Source organism: Siphateles boraxobius, unplaced genomic scaffold, assembly GCF_051911475.1.
Source record: "Siphateles boraxobius isolate OS27281-9 unplaced genomic scaffold, OSU_SipBor_1 32, whole genome shotgun sequence".
Taxonomy (NCBI): Eukaryota; Metazoa; Chordata; class Actinopteri; order Cypriniformes; family Leuciscidae; genus Siphateles; species Siphateles boraxobius.
The window spans coordinates 2,703,665-2,717,521 of NW_027508942.1; the positions used below are offsets into that span (position 1 = coordinate 2,703,665).

The 13,857-nt window shown below is 39.9% G+C and overlaps 1 protein-coding gene across 3 annotated transcripts in view; it reads right to left on the reverse strand.

Moving 5' to 3' along the window:
- The window catches only part of sipa1l3 (signal-induced proliferation-associated 1 like 3), a 91,304-nt gene that overhangs the window by 26,159 nt on the left and 51,288 nt on the right, over nucleotides 1-13,857 (reverse strand). For all 3 annotated transcript variants that reach the window (XM_077194516.1, XM_077194518.1, XM_077194517.1), the window contains 5 exons: nucleotides 7,442-9,028; nucleotides 4,120-4,250; nucleotides 2,824-3,012; nucleotides 2,459-2,633; nucleotides 1,515-1,618 (listed from right to left, as the gene is read on the reverse strand). In XM_077194516.1, coding sequence (XP_077050631.1) covers nucleotides 1,515-1,618; nucleotides 2,459-2,633; nucleotides 2,824-3,012; nucleotides 4,120-4,250; nucleotides 7,442-8,804 — 1,962 coding nt within the window. In that variant the 5' untranslated portion in view covers nucleotides 8,805-9,028. The remainder of the gene's footprint in view (nucleotides 1-1,514; nucleotides 1,619-2,458; nucleotides 2,634-2,823; nucleotides 3,013-4,119; nucleotides 4,251-7,441; nucleotides 9,029-13,857) is intronic.

Genomic DNA, 13,857 nt, shown 5'->3' on the forward strand with positions numbered 1-13,857 from the left:
GGAGAGCTGACAGCAGAGATGCTAAGAACCGATGTTTAAAACTGCTGTTAAATCAACATAAATAGACCACAAAATGAAGAGTATCTCTATGTGTTAAAGAGACTGGCCTCCAATCTGAGTCAGAGCAATAGAGGCTGCCCACCCGTTTACAACAGTGTGAGGGCATCAATTATATAAGCTATCTTACATTTCAAACACACACAAAGGAAAAAACATGGAAACACTGCTCTTTCATGAATGCTGACCCTATCCCGAATGAGTCCAGAGGGGGGACACACCTGTACCCTGAGATTATTCTACAGCCTGACATCCCGTTCTATCTTCACTACAACATCCCTTTCTTAATCGCTACAACACACTCCCATTTGTGTGTGTGTAAAACAGATAAATATCTGAAAGATAAACACTGCCCTCTGCTGTTCAAATTAACTAACTTAAAGTTCTGGACAAAATATGCACAACCAATGGTGCAATTTAAAAAAAAATGTATATTATATTATATCTTATTATATCATATCTAGCTGGTATTACTACATATATTTTGGCTAATAAACAAATTTATTTTCAAAACAAATTTTCTTTGCTGCCTAAAATAACACAGGCAGGAAAATATATAAAAGTATAAAATGTATATAAAAAAATAGCATCACATGTTATAACAATGTCCACTGAACCCACACTGCAATCAAATTTCAATAGATAATTATTAATAATAATAATAAAAAAATGTAATGCACCGGTCTTAAGCCGCACTCAAGCTAAATAAAACATGATACATAAATAATAATGATTAAATATTAAAAACGTTACTAAAATGTGTTGAGATTAATTCAATTCTTTCCCTCCATTATTTCCTTTTTAATAGTCTATTTCACTCAGAAATACATCACACTATGCAAGTTAAATGTGCAAATACTAAATCATGTTGTCTTTAAGCCTGTTTTTAATGAATGTTTTTAGGACCAAAGCTGTTGACTCATATGCATGAACATGAAACTTCCTGAGGGCAAAAGATGCCACATTACTGGATTTTAATCAACAGCATGGAAATCACTAGACAACCCCACCCTGTTCTGATTCATACAGCAGTGCACATAAAAACAGAGGGAGAACCTGACAATAACGAACCAAAAGAGAAAGAGCGAGAACAATTCCTTCATAACCACATGTAACAAAAAATATAGACTCTGTGAGTGGACGTCCAGAAGCTGTGGCCACTCCTTTTGAGTGAAAAAAGAGCTGTGGCACATCCACTGGATTTACTGCTGCCACTTCATAAACTCTACTACCATTCCAGATGTTTCTTTGCAAACTGGGTCTGCCACATACAGCCCCACCACAAACACACTGGCGGATAAGAGCAAAGAAAATGAACAGCATCTGAGCAATGTGTGTAAGGCAATCTGGGAGTCTGTCCAGGTGGGAGAAAGAGGGGGGTGCGTCAGGATAAGTTGGGTCATGCCTGTGCTATACAGGCTCTTAGATGCACTGTTGAGCATGTGTGCGTTTCTTACCTGTTGAGGATTATTGGGCATGTATGGAAGCATGGTGGACACGTGAAACATGATCTCATAGTCCTGATAGGTGGTATACAAGGAGTGTGTTCCAGTTGAGTCCGCTGTTAAACATACACATGCATATTAATGATTATAACCTACAGTGAAGTCCAAAACTCTGAGACCACATTGAAAATATAGAATAAAAGTTCTAACAAAACTAAAACTAATTCATATTTTATTCATGATGATCAGGATTTACACTGAGTTCAAGTGCTGCTGTATGTTTAAAGTAACAAAGTAACATATCAGGCGGTCTGTTATGTGCTATTCACTTTCACACTGTTTCTAAAGATGTTACTTTGTACACTCTTCATATCGCAGCCTTGCAAAGAAGACAGAAAACTTGCAATTTACTTGCATTTGAGAACATGAGAGCAGTTGCATTTTAGATCTAACATTTAATGGTGATTAAGTGCGAACTGGACGCATCAGTGAATGGTGAAATACTTTGCTAAATAAAATGATCCTGCCAGAACTTTATTACAAGCAAGCTTATATGAGGTTTTACGACGTTTCATTGTGGATGCGAAAATGTGAAATGCTTGAAAACGCTAGTGTGGACGGAGAGCATTTTGAAACAATAACAGTTTTTAAACGTATCCGGATTAACGTAGCCAAAGGTTTGAACTTAAACAGTGCACTGTGTAATTTCTGCACCACTAAATGGAATTACACTCCGTTTTAATTCGGTCCCAAGCAAGATTTTGGGCCATTGAAAATTCACAGTGAATTCTTGGAGCTACCCGGCGTGGTGCTCCGAATATAACCAAGAGACCATCAAAATGTATTTTCACAGTGGAACTCCGATTAACATAGAAGAGATTTGATTTACCGCTTAACACTTTATTGTGTTGAGCCTTTTTAGGAAACATGTAAGAGAGACAGAAAGCCATGCTCACTTTTGGTGTCTAGCTGGGCAGCATATTTGTTGAAACCCTTCAGACACACGGTTTCTCCCAGCAGATCGAGGAAGGCGGTGAAGGCTGGCGTAGCCTCTTCATTGTTGTACATCTCCTCCTCCGTGCTCTGCCCCGCTCGACACAGCAGGATGCCCACTTTGTGTTTCTGACTGAGCTATAGAACACACACAGTTGCGGAGCCGTTGTTATACACACACACACACACACACACACACACAAATACATGGAACACTACCTTTTATATTGTTTGGGAACAATTCATTCTAAGAACTCATAGACAGACTTTTGACACTTGACTTTCATCAGTCAGGATTGTAGTGTCCGACTGGTCATCCTTTACTCACCCCCTGCTCGTCCAGTTTAAGAAGCTGCTCTGTGACCTTTGGCGTGCTGAGAGCCAATCGCAGACAAGATACGCTGAGCTCTGGCAGCACATACTCCAGAACTTCTTTTAAAGGCAAACCACGAACCGTTCCGTGCTTTGCTGTGGACAGAACCGCGTCCTCCAGTATCGCTCCTCGCAATGTGACCAGCTGCAGCAGCCAGAGGAAACCATGAGGGGGAAACACACACACATCATCAAATACCATCATATGACTGACCGAATATCCCCTGAGAGCATGTGACAGAGCATGAGAATGATTATGAATGGCTGGTTACAGAAGTGCCCACTGTGTGGCATCCTTTCCCCACTGCTTCCTGATTCATTCATTCAGTCTCTGTTAACCTCTCACATGCTGATGCTAAAGCCATTAGCTACTGTAAAACTAGTACACACAGGTGGAAACACTGGAATTCTTATAATAGTTTGTTTTTGAGGGTTGTGTTTCTGACTTCTTGTGGCATTAGTCACACATCTGTCAAATGGACAGCCACCCGTTCAATCGTTTAACTCGAACCTTTGAACACTAGTGTGCACGTTCAAGGCTGTTTTGAGCACATCTTTAGTGGGAATAATGACTGTGTGAGTGTGAATGACCTGAAGACGCTGCATTGTTCAGAGTGGGTGAGTTTGATGTGTCCAGACAGCCATGTAATCTGACTAAACCCAGCAGAGCTGCAGTCATACCAGTACAGCTCACCACTTTTCAAACAAGCCATTAGTAAGCAATGTTAACCTCATGGTCTTTACCGCAAACACGCAAGGCACCAAACACACTCAGAATTTATTTTCACTTAATGTAACTTCATACAGTACATATGACGGACAGATTTATTAACACATGACATGAACCAGAGGCATCATGCTCTTTTATGTGTTCATAAAAATGTCATAGGTGCATAGAGAAGCCCAAAGTACTCAAAATTATTTAGTCCTATTTTCACAGTGTCTAACATTATGAAACAGTAAAGTTAAAAAATAGTCCAAGGATCCCAACATTATTCCCTAAAAGTATAGGGTTCTATCAAATGGCCCAAAAGTCGTTTGTCAAGCAGTTTTATCAGATTTAATCAGATAATAGTGAGAACAGACAACAATAAGCTTCAGTTTCAGGCTCAAAGGTAAACAAAAGTGGCTGGAGAAGCTAATGGAGTCTGTGGGTGTTTGTAGGAGAATAAATTATCCTGTCATGGGTCCAGATTTGAGCCCCAGTTTGATCCAGGTTTATTTAATTTAACATTTTTCCTGTTATACACACCTCACTAGTGCGAAATATGATGCGGTACTGGTACTGGTCCTTTAAATCTTTGGTATCGTCTAGTTTCTCTCGCCGGATACTCAGAGCCACGGGCCCCAGCTTCTCATCGGTACCAAAGTAGTTCCAGTGCTCTGTGGAGAGAGAGAGAGAGAGAAATGAAAGAATATAGAGAGAGGACATAAAAAAGACAGATTAATACCATTAATACAGAAAATGAGACAATACAGAAGAGAAGAAAATAATTAATGAGGTGAAGACAATGGAGAGGAGAAAAGTGGAAGTTGATATGAAGGATGAGAGATGGAAGGAAGGACACAGGGGACAAAGAAGGGATTCATAAGGAAAGCCTACAAATCAAGGTCATGGTGGCTATAGAACTTCCTGTAGGTATTGTGAGCATTCAAATCTAATAAAAAACCATGGACAAAGCCAATACTACACACGCTTTTGAGAATAAAGGAATGATTATTTTGCAGAGGAGGATAGAGACTTCTAAAATCTTCAATCTGGCCAAACTAGCTAAACAATAATAACACTATTTTTATAACCTATTATTTTGTTTTAATGGCAATACAACATTGAATATATATATATTTTATTTTAGTTTCAATAGCTTTTCAGTTTAAATTTTTATCATTGCATTCAAGACAAACATAACCACACATAATGTGGTTTGTCTGTGAATCAGTGAGGAAGTGGTCTCCTGTGGTCCTTTCGGTCTGATTCAACTACTGGTTCAAAAAGGACCATAACAATCATGTGATTCATTCACAAAAAGGACTGCATGTTCCACATGCTTGTTTCCACATGTTTCCACGTGCATGTTTGTTTTTGCATGGAAAAAAGTATGAAAAATGCTACAGGGCATCACACACTGCTATAGAGGGAATGCACGTGACGTCACCGTTGGCCGGAGTGACTGCAGTTACGCCCACAAGTGGCAAAAAGACTGAGCGGCAGCATTGGTTTTCAGTGTGAATGCTGCGGAAAAACACACAAAACGCGTCTAAAACGGGAAAGAGCTTTGAGACTGACTGTACAACTAGATTTGACAAGAAATATGAGGAATATTTTTACAGACTACCTAAAGCTACAGAACAGAGAAGCAAATAGATCGCTGCAATTCATAGAAACAACTGGACTCCAGGCAGCGAAAGGTGGATTTGCAGTTATCATTTTTGTCAATATGCTGAATTTAGTGGTAAAATCATTCTCTATATATTGTATTGTTATATATTGCAGTGACAACTCATCAATCAAATATTTACCACTGTATATTCTGTATAATTTGACATTTTTAAATAAACACTGACAAAAAACTATACAAGTTTTAAGTCTCTAGACGATATGATGATATATATAACATTGATAAGTGATCACCTGGATTTAGACCTGCCTATTTTGTATTTATATAAAGCATTCACAGGCAAATTTGCTGTATGTATTTCCCTGGTGTCGAAATCAGGCACATTTAAATGTCAGGAAACACGATTCCTGGCTGCATGTTAATATCCATGGATCACTGGATCTTTAGTAAGTTGTAAGGAACACTATATTGAGTCCAATCTTTGGTTTAAACTGATAATCGTTTGTTTTACTTGCGTTTTCGCAGTTTCCCCTATTAAATCCAGTCACGCAGCAGCTCTTCTGCCACTCAGTCCGGCTGAGGGGGCGTGTTCCGGCGGGAAAGTGACGTTAATGCATTCCCTCTATACACTACGATTTACTGCATCCAGGGATCAAAAATATTACATAGGAAAAAGCATGATGTGAATGTGAGATCCTTAAATTTTCCAGTCTAAATTTCTTGATGGCATTTGGGATAATGTTTCTTTAATCTGTCATCCGGTATTTCTCATCACATGAAATGAGTTTAGTTGTTTTGTGAGGGTTCTGGAAGTTCAGGAAACTTGAGTTGAGAGAATTAGAAGTCTCAGGAGCATGCAGATATGGGCTTTTTAATAACGCAGCAAAGGTTTTGATACTATGCAAAATGTTGTCCTTCCGGACTGAGGAATGCCAAATCAGTACAGCTGTATGGCTGGCACTACAACACAAATACACAAGCAATACTTTAGTGACTCATTTACCAAATAAGCATCTCAAAAAGTGTTGCTGCACTGGAAAATTAAGTAAACTTGTAACAAGAAGTAATTGGCACCAAAAGGTAAAATTACCTTGGTGGCTGGGAATCCTCATTAAGTTAAACATTTAACACTTAAATGAGAAAAACAGATCACACAATGAAAAGTATGGCTTAAAGATGAAAAGTATCATTTTAAAGTTAAAATACTTCCCCTTTCCCATCTTACAATGGCACTATTAAGACATCACAATTAACGGAGCATCTGAGCAACCAGGCCAACACAGCAACGTAAGCTCAACAAATAGCATGAGTTTGGAGCAGAATTATTTTTTCATCTAAACAATTTCAGATAAGAGGAAATGTATGAAAATTTGTTTTGTGTTTGGATTTGATGCCGCTATTGTTGCAAAAATTACACACTTCACCTTCAAGATAGTTTGTGCTGCTTAACTTGAAAATACAAAACTAGTATACACGCCCTTTTTGGCATGCAGCCTGGTCATCGAATGACAGATTACTTCTGAAACGGTAACCTTTCTCTCACCAACTTTACTCTTCATAAAAACAGACAACTAATTAGAGCATTCAGATAACTCGCATCTGCAAGGATTTCTCTAATGTAGCTACGAGGTGACAAGCGTGCTATTTTTAGACTTTGTGGTTTGTTTTTACAACATTGGCATTTTAGAAAGCAAGACCTTTAGTGAGATTAACATTTGGGAGGCAGATGTGTGGCAGGAGTTTAGCTTTAGCTTCACTTTGTGCTTCTATTGGCTAATAGTAAGAAGCATTAATAATTGTGGCATGCTTTGATAATCTCTTCTAAAGAAAGAACTATAGGTGGAATTTGGTTTTGCAGGATTAAATGAGCTAAAGATATGTAAATCCCAAAGACAAACTCCTGTAATGAGAATAAATGAAGGGAAACCACTAAATTTAGAAGAATATTTGATGCTAGGGCTGTACAGATACAATTGGAGGTCAAACCACCTCTATGAGGTGCTATATTGAACAAATTATGTAAACCATAAAAGAGAGATTGAAGCTGATCCTGAAAACGCATTGGGTTTCAAATGCAATCAAATTATGATATTCAGATGTATTACTTATATTGATAAATGTATCAATGTAGTTGGAGGTTCTAGTTGACACAGCCTAAAATCAATTATGGACAAACGGTACAGTCTCCTAATATAGCAGTTTCCTTTATCTAGATAGAAACCATAAATGTCCTACCTTTCTCATAAAAGTGCTCATGGTAGTATTTGGCACCCAGGTCAACATGCTCGATGCAGTGCTGCTGCAGTCTCTCTAATCTGGTGGCCCGAAATTCTGGCAGTAGCTCCAGTTTGGACACACTGGCATTACTGCAGCGAAGATGAAGATGAGCCTCCGCCACAGTAGCCTCTCCTCGCTCCGCCCACGAGCTCAAGAAGCTGACATTACGTTCCCCATAGCTTCCGGTCTCATTTAGAAAGTGCGGGCAGCTCAGCAACAACTGTTGCTGAGAGTTGGGGTTAACGCTAGCTGGACCACCCTGATCTGAATGTTCCAGTCCTAGGGTTGATCCTTCTGATAGGTCTCTGACACTGAGGTCATCAGTGCTAGAAAAGTTGGGCTCCACTCCCCCCAGAGCAATAGCTCTAGAAACTGCCAAAGAAAGAGCAGCTGAAGAGGCAGCCGAAGCTCCGGTGGCCGTATTACGACGTTGGGCGGCGTAGCTACGCCGAGCTGCTGCTTCGTGCAAGTCAAACAGAACGCTCTGAGAGTCATAGTGGGCAAAACTTCGCACACATAGCCAGGGTTTGGAAGACAATGTCTCGGGGGGCCGTGTGTCATCCGCATCACCACGTGGATTCTCTGTTTCACCCCGACTGGAGCTACGCAGTTTGCGGAATAAAGAGGAGGTGCCAAGGGATGACTCTCCCCCACTCTTTTTGCGTACACGATTCTCCGGGCAGTCATCGGGCTGTGGCGTCGACAAGAAGGCATGTGAAGAAGGTCCCTCTAAAGAAGCACCAAGCAGCTCTCCAAGCTTGGCAGGGGCTGTGCTACGCTGGTCTGGCCGCTCCTGTTGAAACTGATTGAGCATATCAAAGAAGCTTTGCTCAGGCACAGCCTGCACGTTGATGGAAGAGGTACTGCCATATTCCCGGAACAAGCGACTTTCGACCTCCAATTCATCTTGCTCACTCAATGTAATCTCGCTGTTGGAGCGCTGTCGGAGGGGAGCAAATACAGAGGTCCGAAACCTTGGTGGTGTGCCTGGATGCCTCAGACCTGATTCAAGGAAGTCACCATCCCTGGTAACTCGCTGTGGCAACCTGGTCACACTTCCATGTGTAAGCCCATCCTCACTGTTGACGTCATCCGGATGATTGCCTTGGCCATTCTCAAGCAGCGATTCTCTTGACAGTGCCCTGCGTGGAGGCCACTCAGCAATCCGAGCTCGAACCCCCATTTTGGGCACTGAGACACGGGGTGGTGCAGGATCACCCATGGAAGAGTGGCCATTATGGAGGGGTAGACGGAGATGGGGTGGAGGAAGAGGTTGAGAGAGTGGGGTGGCACACACCCCTGTATCTCTGTACATGTTCATGGAGCCCACTGTAGTCTCAGGGCCAAAGATGAGGGCAGGGGTTGTGGGGAAGAAAGCATCCTGGATCGAGACTTCTGGTTTTCTGTGAGGAGGTGGTGAGATGGACAAGCTCCACACTGCTGTTGCTTCCTCCTCTCACACTCATTTCTTTAGTAGGAAAGGACTAACCTTCCCTAATCTTTTTGGAACAATCATAAAGCTCAAAGGCCACTCAAATCAGAGACCTGTAAAAAGGCAAGAAACAAAGAAAAATTAGTATGGGGTATTCATTTAATCTGGATACTTATATACAACATATGAAAACATTCTGTTTTTTGGGTTTGTGATTTTTTTTTTCCTTTCCCTAAATACCACTTACTCAAAGCACTTTGGAGCCCCTACTTCTCCCAAACCTTTTTTCTAATATTGTGATGTTATTTTGCTCAAGGGGATAGCAGTTTTGAGAGAAAAAAGCTGAGAAAAGCTGACTGAAAATAAAATAAGAAAAAGGTAGTAGGATGAAAAAGAGACAAGAAGAGAAATAGGTTGGTATGAGAGAGAGGAAGTGAGGTGGTCGGATTTCAGATGTGGATTTCTCATACTCTCTTGGGGCTAATCTCTTTTCCTCTTCCTGGCAGATATTCTGTATAAAATCCACTAATACCACTTTATTTTTTTAAATATACAGTCAAGAACATAATTTACCATAATCTCTGAGCAAGCAACTACAACACCGAGTTCTACATAGCAGCTGGCCAATATTGTTACCTGATACGATGTAACAATAGATGTAGATATTACTTGCAAATTAAGTGTGAATGAGAAGATACACCAACTGACAAAAGTAATAGAACAAATGAACTTTGACCTGAGGGGCACCTTGATCACTCAGTGTATTGATTTTGGACATAAAGGAGCGAACCTAAAGTCTGAAAATGTGAAAGTCAGATGTAGTTTACTAGCCTTATCAACAGTTACGGCAAAGCCCAATGCCTACTACTACTATATGACTACGCCCCTGATAATCTGACAGGTGCTGACACATTTACCAGCCATGAAAACCATCACCCTGGTCACAGGACAGCTATGACAGATGGAGATGTTGGGTCAGCAGGGTGAAGCGTCCAATTACCTGAGAGATAGCTGAAAGTAAGATTAGGATTCTGCCCACATTCAGCTGCATACAAAAGGGGTTACATAACAAGGACTCTGTGCTGGATTACTGATGGAAACTGCTGAGTAGATAATAAGATGGGCTGTTTTACAGACTTAATCAAGAATGCATAAGCATAGGATTGTGATACACTCTAGATTTTGAATGAGACGCTCAAACTTTGTGACAGAGAGAAAGGCCCCTTGAGTCACAAAGTATCTCCACAAGCTTCATTCCTCACTGTGAACAAATGACGAAATGAAACTGACAGAAAGTCAAAGAACAAGACAAACACAAAAAGACAGGATACTAGGGAGAGGAAGAAGTAGAGCAAACAGAGGAGCGGGAAGAGACGAAATCTGACAGGGTTTGTAGTGAAGGAATCCAGGGAAGAGAGCAAGAGGGAATCTGAATCCCAGTGACTCGCTTTAATATGAAAGTCAGCTTGAATCAGGCTTCACCGCAGCTCAGTGACTATGAAAAGCCACTCAGCATCGCCTGTTCCTCTGTGTAACTTCACGTTATCTTCCTTTTCATTGTCTCTCACCATCTCCATCTATTCCATTGCACTCCATCCATCCAAATATTAGATTAAACATCCACAGCTTGTCTCTCTGTTTGTGATAAGTAGGCTACAGTAATAGCAATGTATGAGATATCTGTCCAATATTCATTTCAACAGCATTGTTATTGTTTAATGATCTGAGTACTGGCCAAAGAACAGCACACTATACCCCTTTCCCTCCAATATTAACGATATATTTCTCATATATCATGTCTCTGAGGTGTGATTTCGGCATAACCCCCCTCAAAATCTATCCCTTCAGGGCAAAGGTTCTTCTACATTTTTTATTATTCCTTTCAAGGTCAGTCTCAGCTTAAGACATATATTTTTAAATCTCTCATTGTCTAATAAAAAATCTATAATGCTTCCAGCAGTTCCTTTTCAGACCACAATTTACAGCTGTGTACACTAGTTACGAAATAATTACTTATGTGTAGTGTACATCAAATTACCTAATTATATTCCTAACCCTAACCTCTGGATATTAGATTACAATGATACATGGCTAATTCATGAAACAAAATCAACTTCAATACAATCCAGTCAGAACTAAAAACTGTCATGTAGTTTTTCCACAGTGTTTGCTCTCAGCTATGCCACTGGTAATATTCACTGATTTTAAATGCATTGTATGGTGCACTGAAGGTGGCTTTTTGTTTCAGTGAATGTAAAAGCACTTCAAGGTGAGTTTGTGTAAAAGTTTCACCCCCAACATTTGGCAGATGGCACATCCCAACACTCACAGGGCAAGTTCACAACAGCAGCTGCAGAAATAAGGGGGAAATAATGTGTTACTTTCAAATTAAATGTTTCGGTTTCCCTCAGCCTGTGAATTCCTTGGTTTATACTGTCTGAGTGAAATGGGAAAAGCAAGTATGAACTGTGTGAATATGCAGACGTTTAAACTAACACACTACTGGGAAGCAAGCCGACACCAAGTGCCAGATCTGAAAGACTTCAAACTGTTTTTAATTGTTCACATAGTAATTAGCTCAGATTCTGCTAGCTCAAACTGAGACCACACACACACACACACACACACACCAGGGCCGGCCCGAGGCATAAGCGAACTAAGCGTCTGCTTGGGGCCCCCTGGCCACCAGGGGGCCCCCCAATCGAGTTTACTTTTTTTTTTTAGATGACTTAAACAAGTGTCATAAATGAATGAATGAATAATTAAAGACAAGAAAATTCTGATTTCATGATCAATATACCTGGCAACAACTGCTGCTGTGTCTGCCAGCGTTTAAGTCATGCGCATAATCTAGACACCTCGCGAGTGCATAGACAATTAGTGCGCAACTGCAACAGCATAGTCACGGTATCGGTTTAAGTTGGAGAAAATAGCTGCAGGGGAACTTAACCTTCTAGGTGTAAGGGTAGCAGTTTGAATAAATAATAAACATAGCAGTTTAAACTCTTCTCCACTTTATTATACCACACATCAGATCACTAACTCCAAAAACCCGCGACACTCCAGTACCAAGTGTGCACGACCCATTCCTATCTACGGCAAGCCCCGAGGGGAAAAATAGATTGCATCAAACATACAACGAGCGCCAATACATTACCGGTAGGCTATTATAGTAACACACTTGGTTGGATTCTGTCATGTACAATCCAACAAAGTCTGTTACAATAATAATAATAAAAAAGATTTTGAGGACAGTTACACTGTATTGAGACAGTTGAGAAATAATAATAATATTTTTACAATTTTCAACAATAATTGTCATTGTTGAACCCTTGCTCTTATTATGTTTCTGATTTCTCAGTTTTGTCATTATTTTTTGCAAATAATTTATTTTATATAAGTTTTGAGACAGTTTGTTTTAAGAAGTTTCAAAGAGTTAGTAAAAGAGTAAAGTAAAAGTTTCAACTTTTTTATTTAAGTAGGCACTTTTTTTTATTTAGTATTTATTTTGTAATAATACATAACCTCACTGTATTCATTTATAATTTATCATTATTGCGTGACATTTGTGTCAATAATCGTCAAGCACAGGTGACTTCGTGTAGTGGGAGGGGGCCCCCAAATCAAATTCTGCTTAGGGCCCCCAAAAGGCTCGGGCCGGCTCTGACACACACACACACACACACACACACACACACACACACACACACGGCAGCGGCATGTAACCAGTAGTGATTTTAATTCAACTAACTTGGGTCTCATGATCCCTGCATCAAACATCGAAAGACAGGGTTTGGTGTCGGTTTGTGAGCCCTGGAGCTTTAAATCACCCTAATTTCCTCTCGCTCATACTATTGCAGCCTACAGCAAGTGACTCAGCTTATACCTGCCACAAACTGCCAGTGCCAGGACAAGATCTGTCAATCACAACACAGCTTGTTTCCTCTGACGATTTCCTGTCACTTTGTTTTTTGGGCGTCAGACAATACCCCCTGGTGATAGCAGCTGGGCAGTGTGTGTTTAAAATGGAAAGATGTGCAGTGGAGGGTAGGGGGTGGGCATTTGATCAGCCCTATAGGGTTTACTTGACTGGGTGTGAAGGACAGAGGAAAGCATATGATGCTGGAAATGAAAGGTGAGGGTCATGGTGAAGAGAGGAAGGTCGTTACGGTTTCATGAGACTGTGTTTTCGACTCGCATTTGCTTCATGTGTGCAGGCAGGGGCTAGTCATAATCCTTTAATTCACTGAGATAAGCGATGAAGGTCAAAGGTACATAAAATCCATTGTGTAAGTGAAAGCTAATCAATAAAGCAGAAAACACATGCAAATATGAATTATAGATTAGAGGTCGCGCATGTGCCACACAGTGGGAGTCAGCAGAACAAACGGACAAACATTCTGCATGTTCACAAAATCGACTAGTCTTGGTTATCTGAATGAAAATGATTAGTGCTGTCAGCCAAAAAAGGTGAGTTACACAATAAGACCAGACACATACATTAAAAAAGTAAACTGATTAGTAGTTGACCGAATTTTTGATGACCTATGCTGATAATAATTTAGAAAGCAGGGTAGCCGATGGCCACATAAAGCTAATATATACGATATGACAATTTAATTTAAAGATAACAAATAACAGTAAATTTGTTTTATTATTTATATTTTGCATTTATATTTTTGCATATTTACTAAAGCAGGAAATAAATCATTTAAAAATAAATAGATAAGAAAAAAATAATTTGAATTTGATGAAAAAAATAAACCTGTAAAATAAACAATTTATAATTTAGATAGCAAGTTCTTGGTTTCGTCATTCCATTATAGTATTTTCATATACAATTTCTTTAACGTTTGATTAATAATTTATTAGACAGAACTGTTAAACAAAGAGAATAGTAAAACTGTCAAAACTAAAATCCTGGTGCTGTCAATATAAAAGA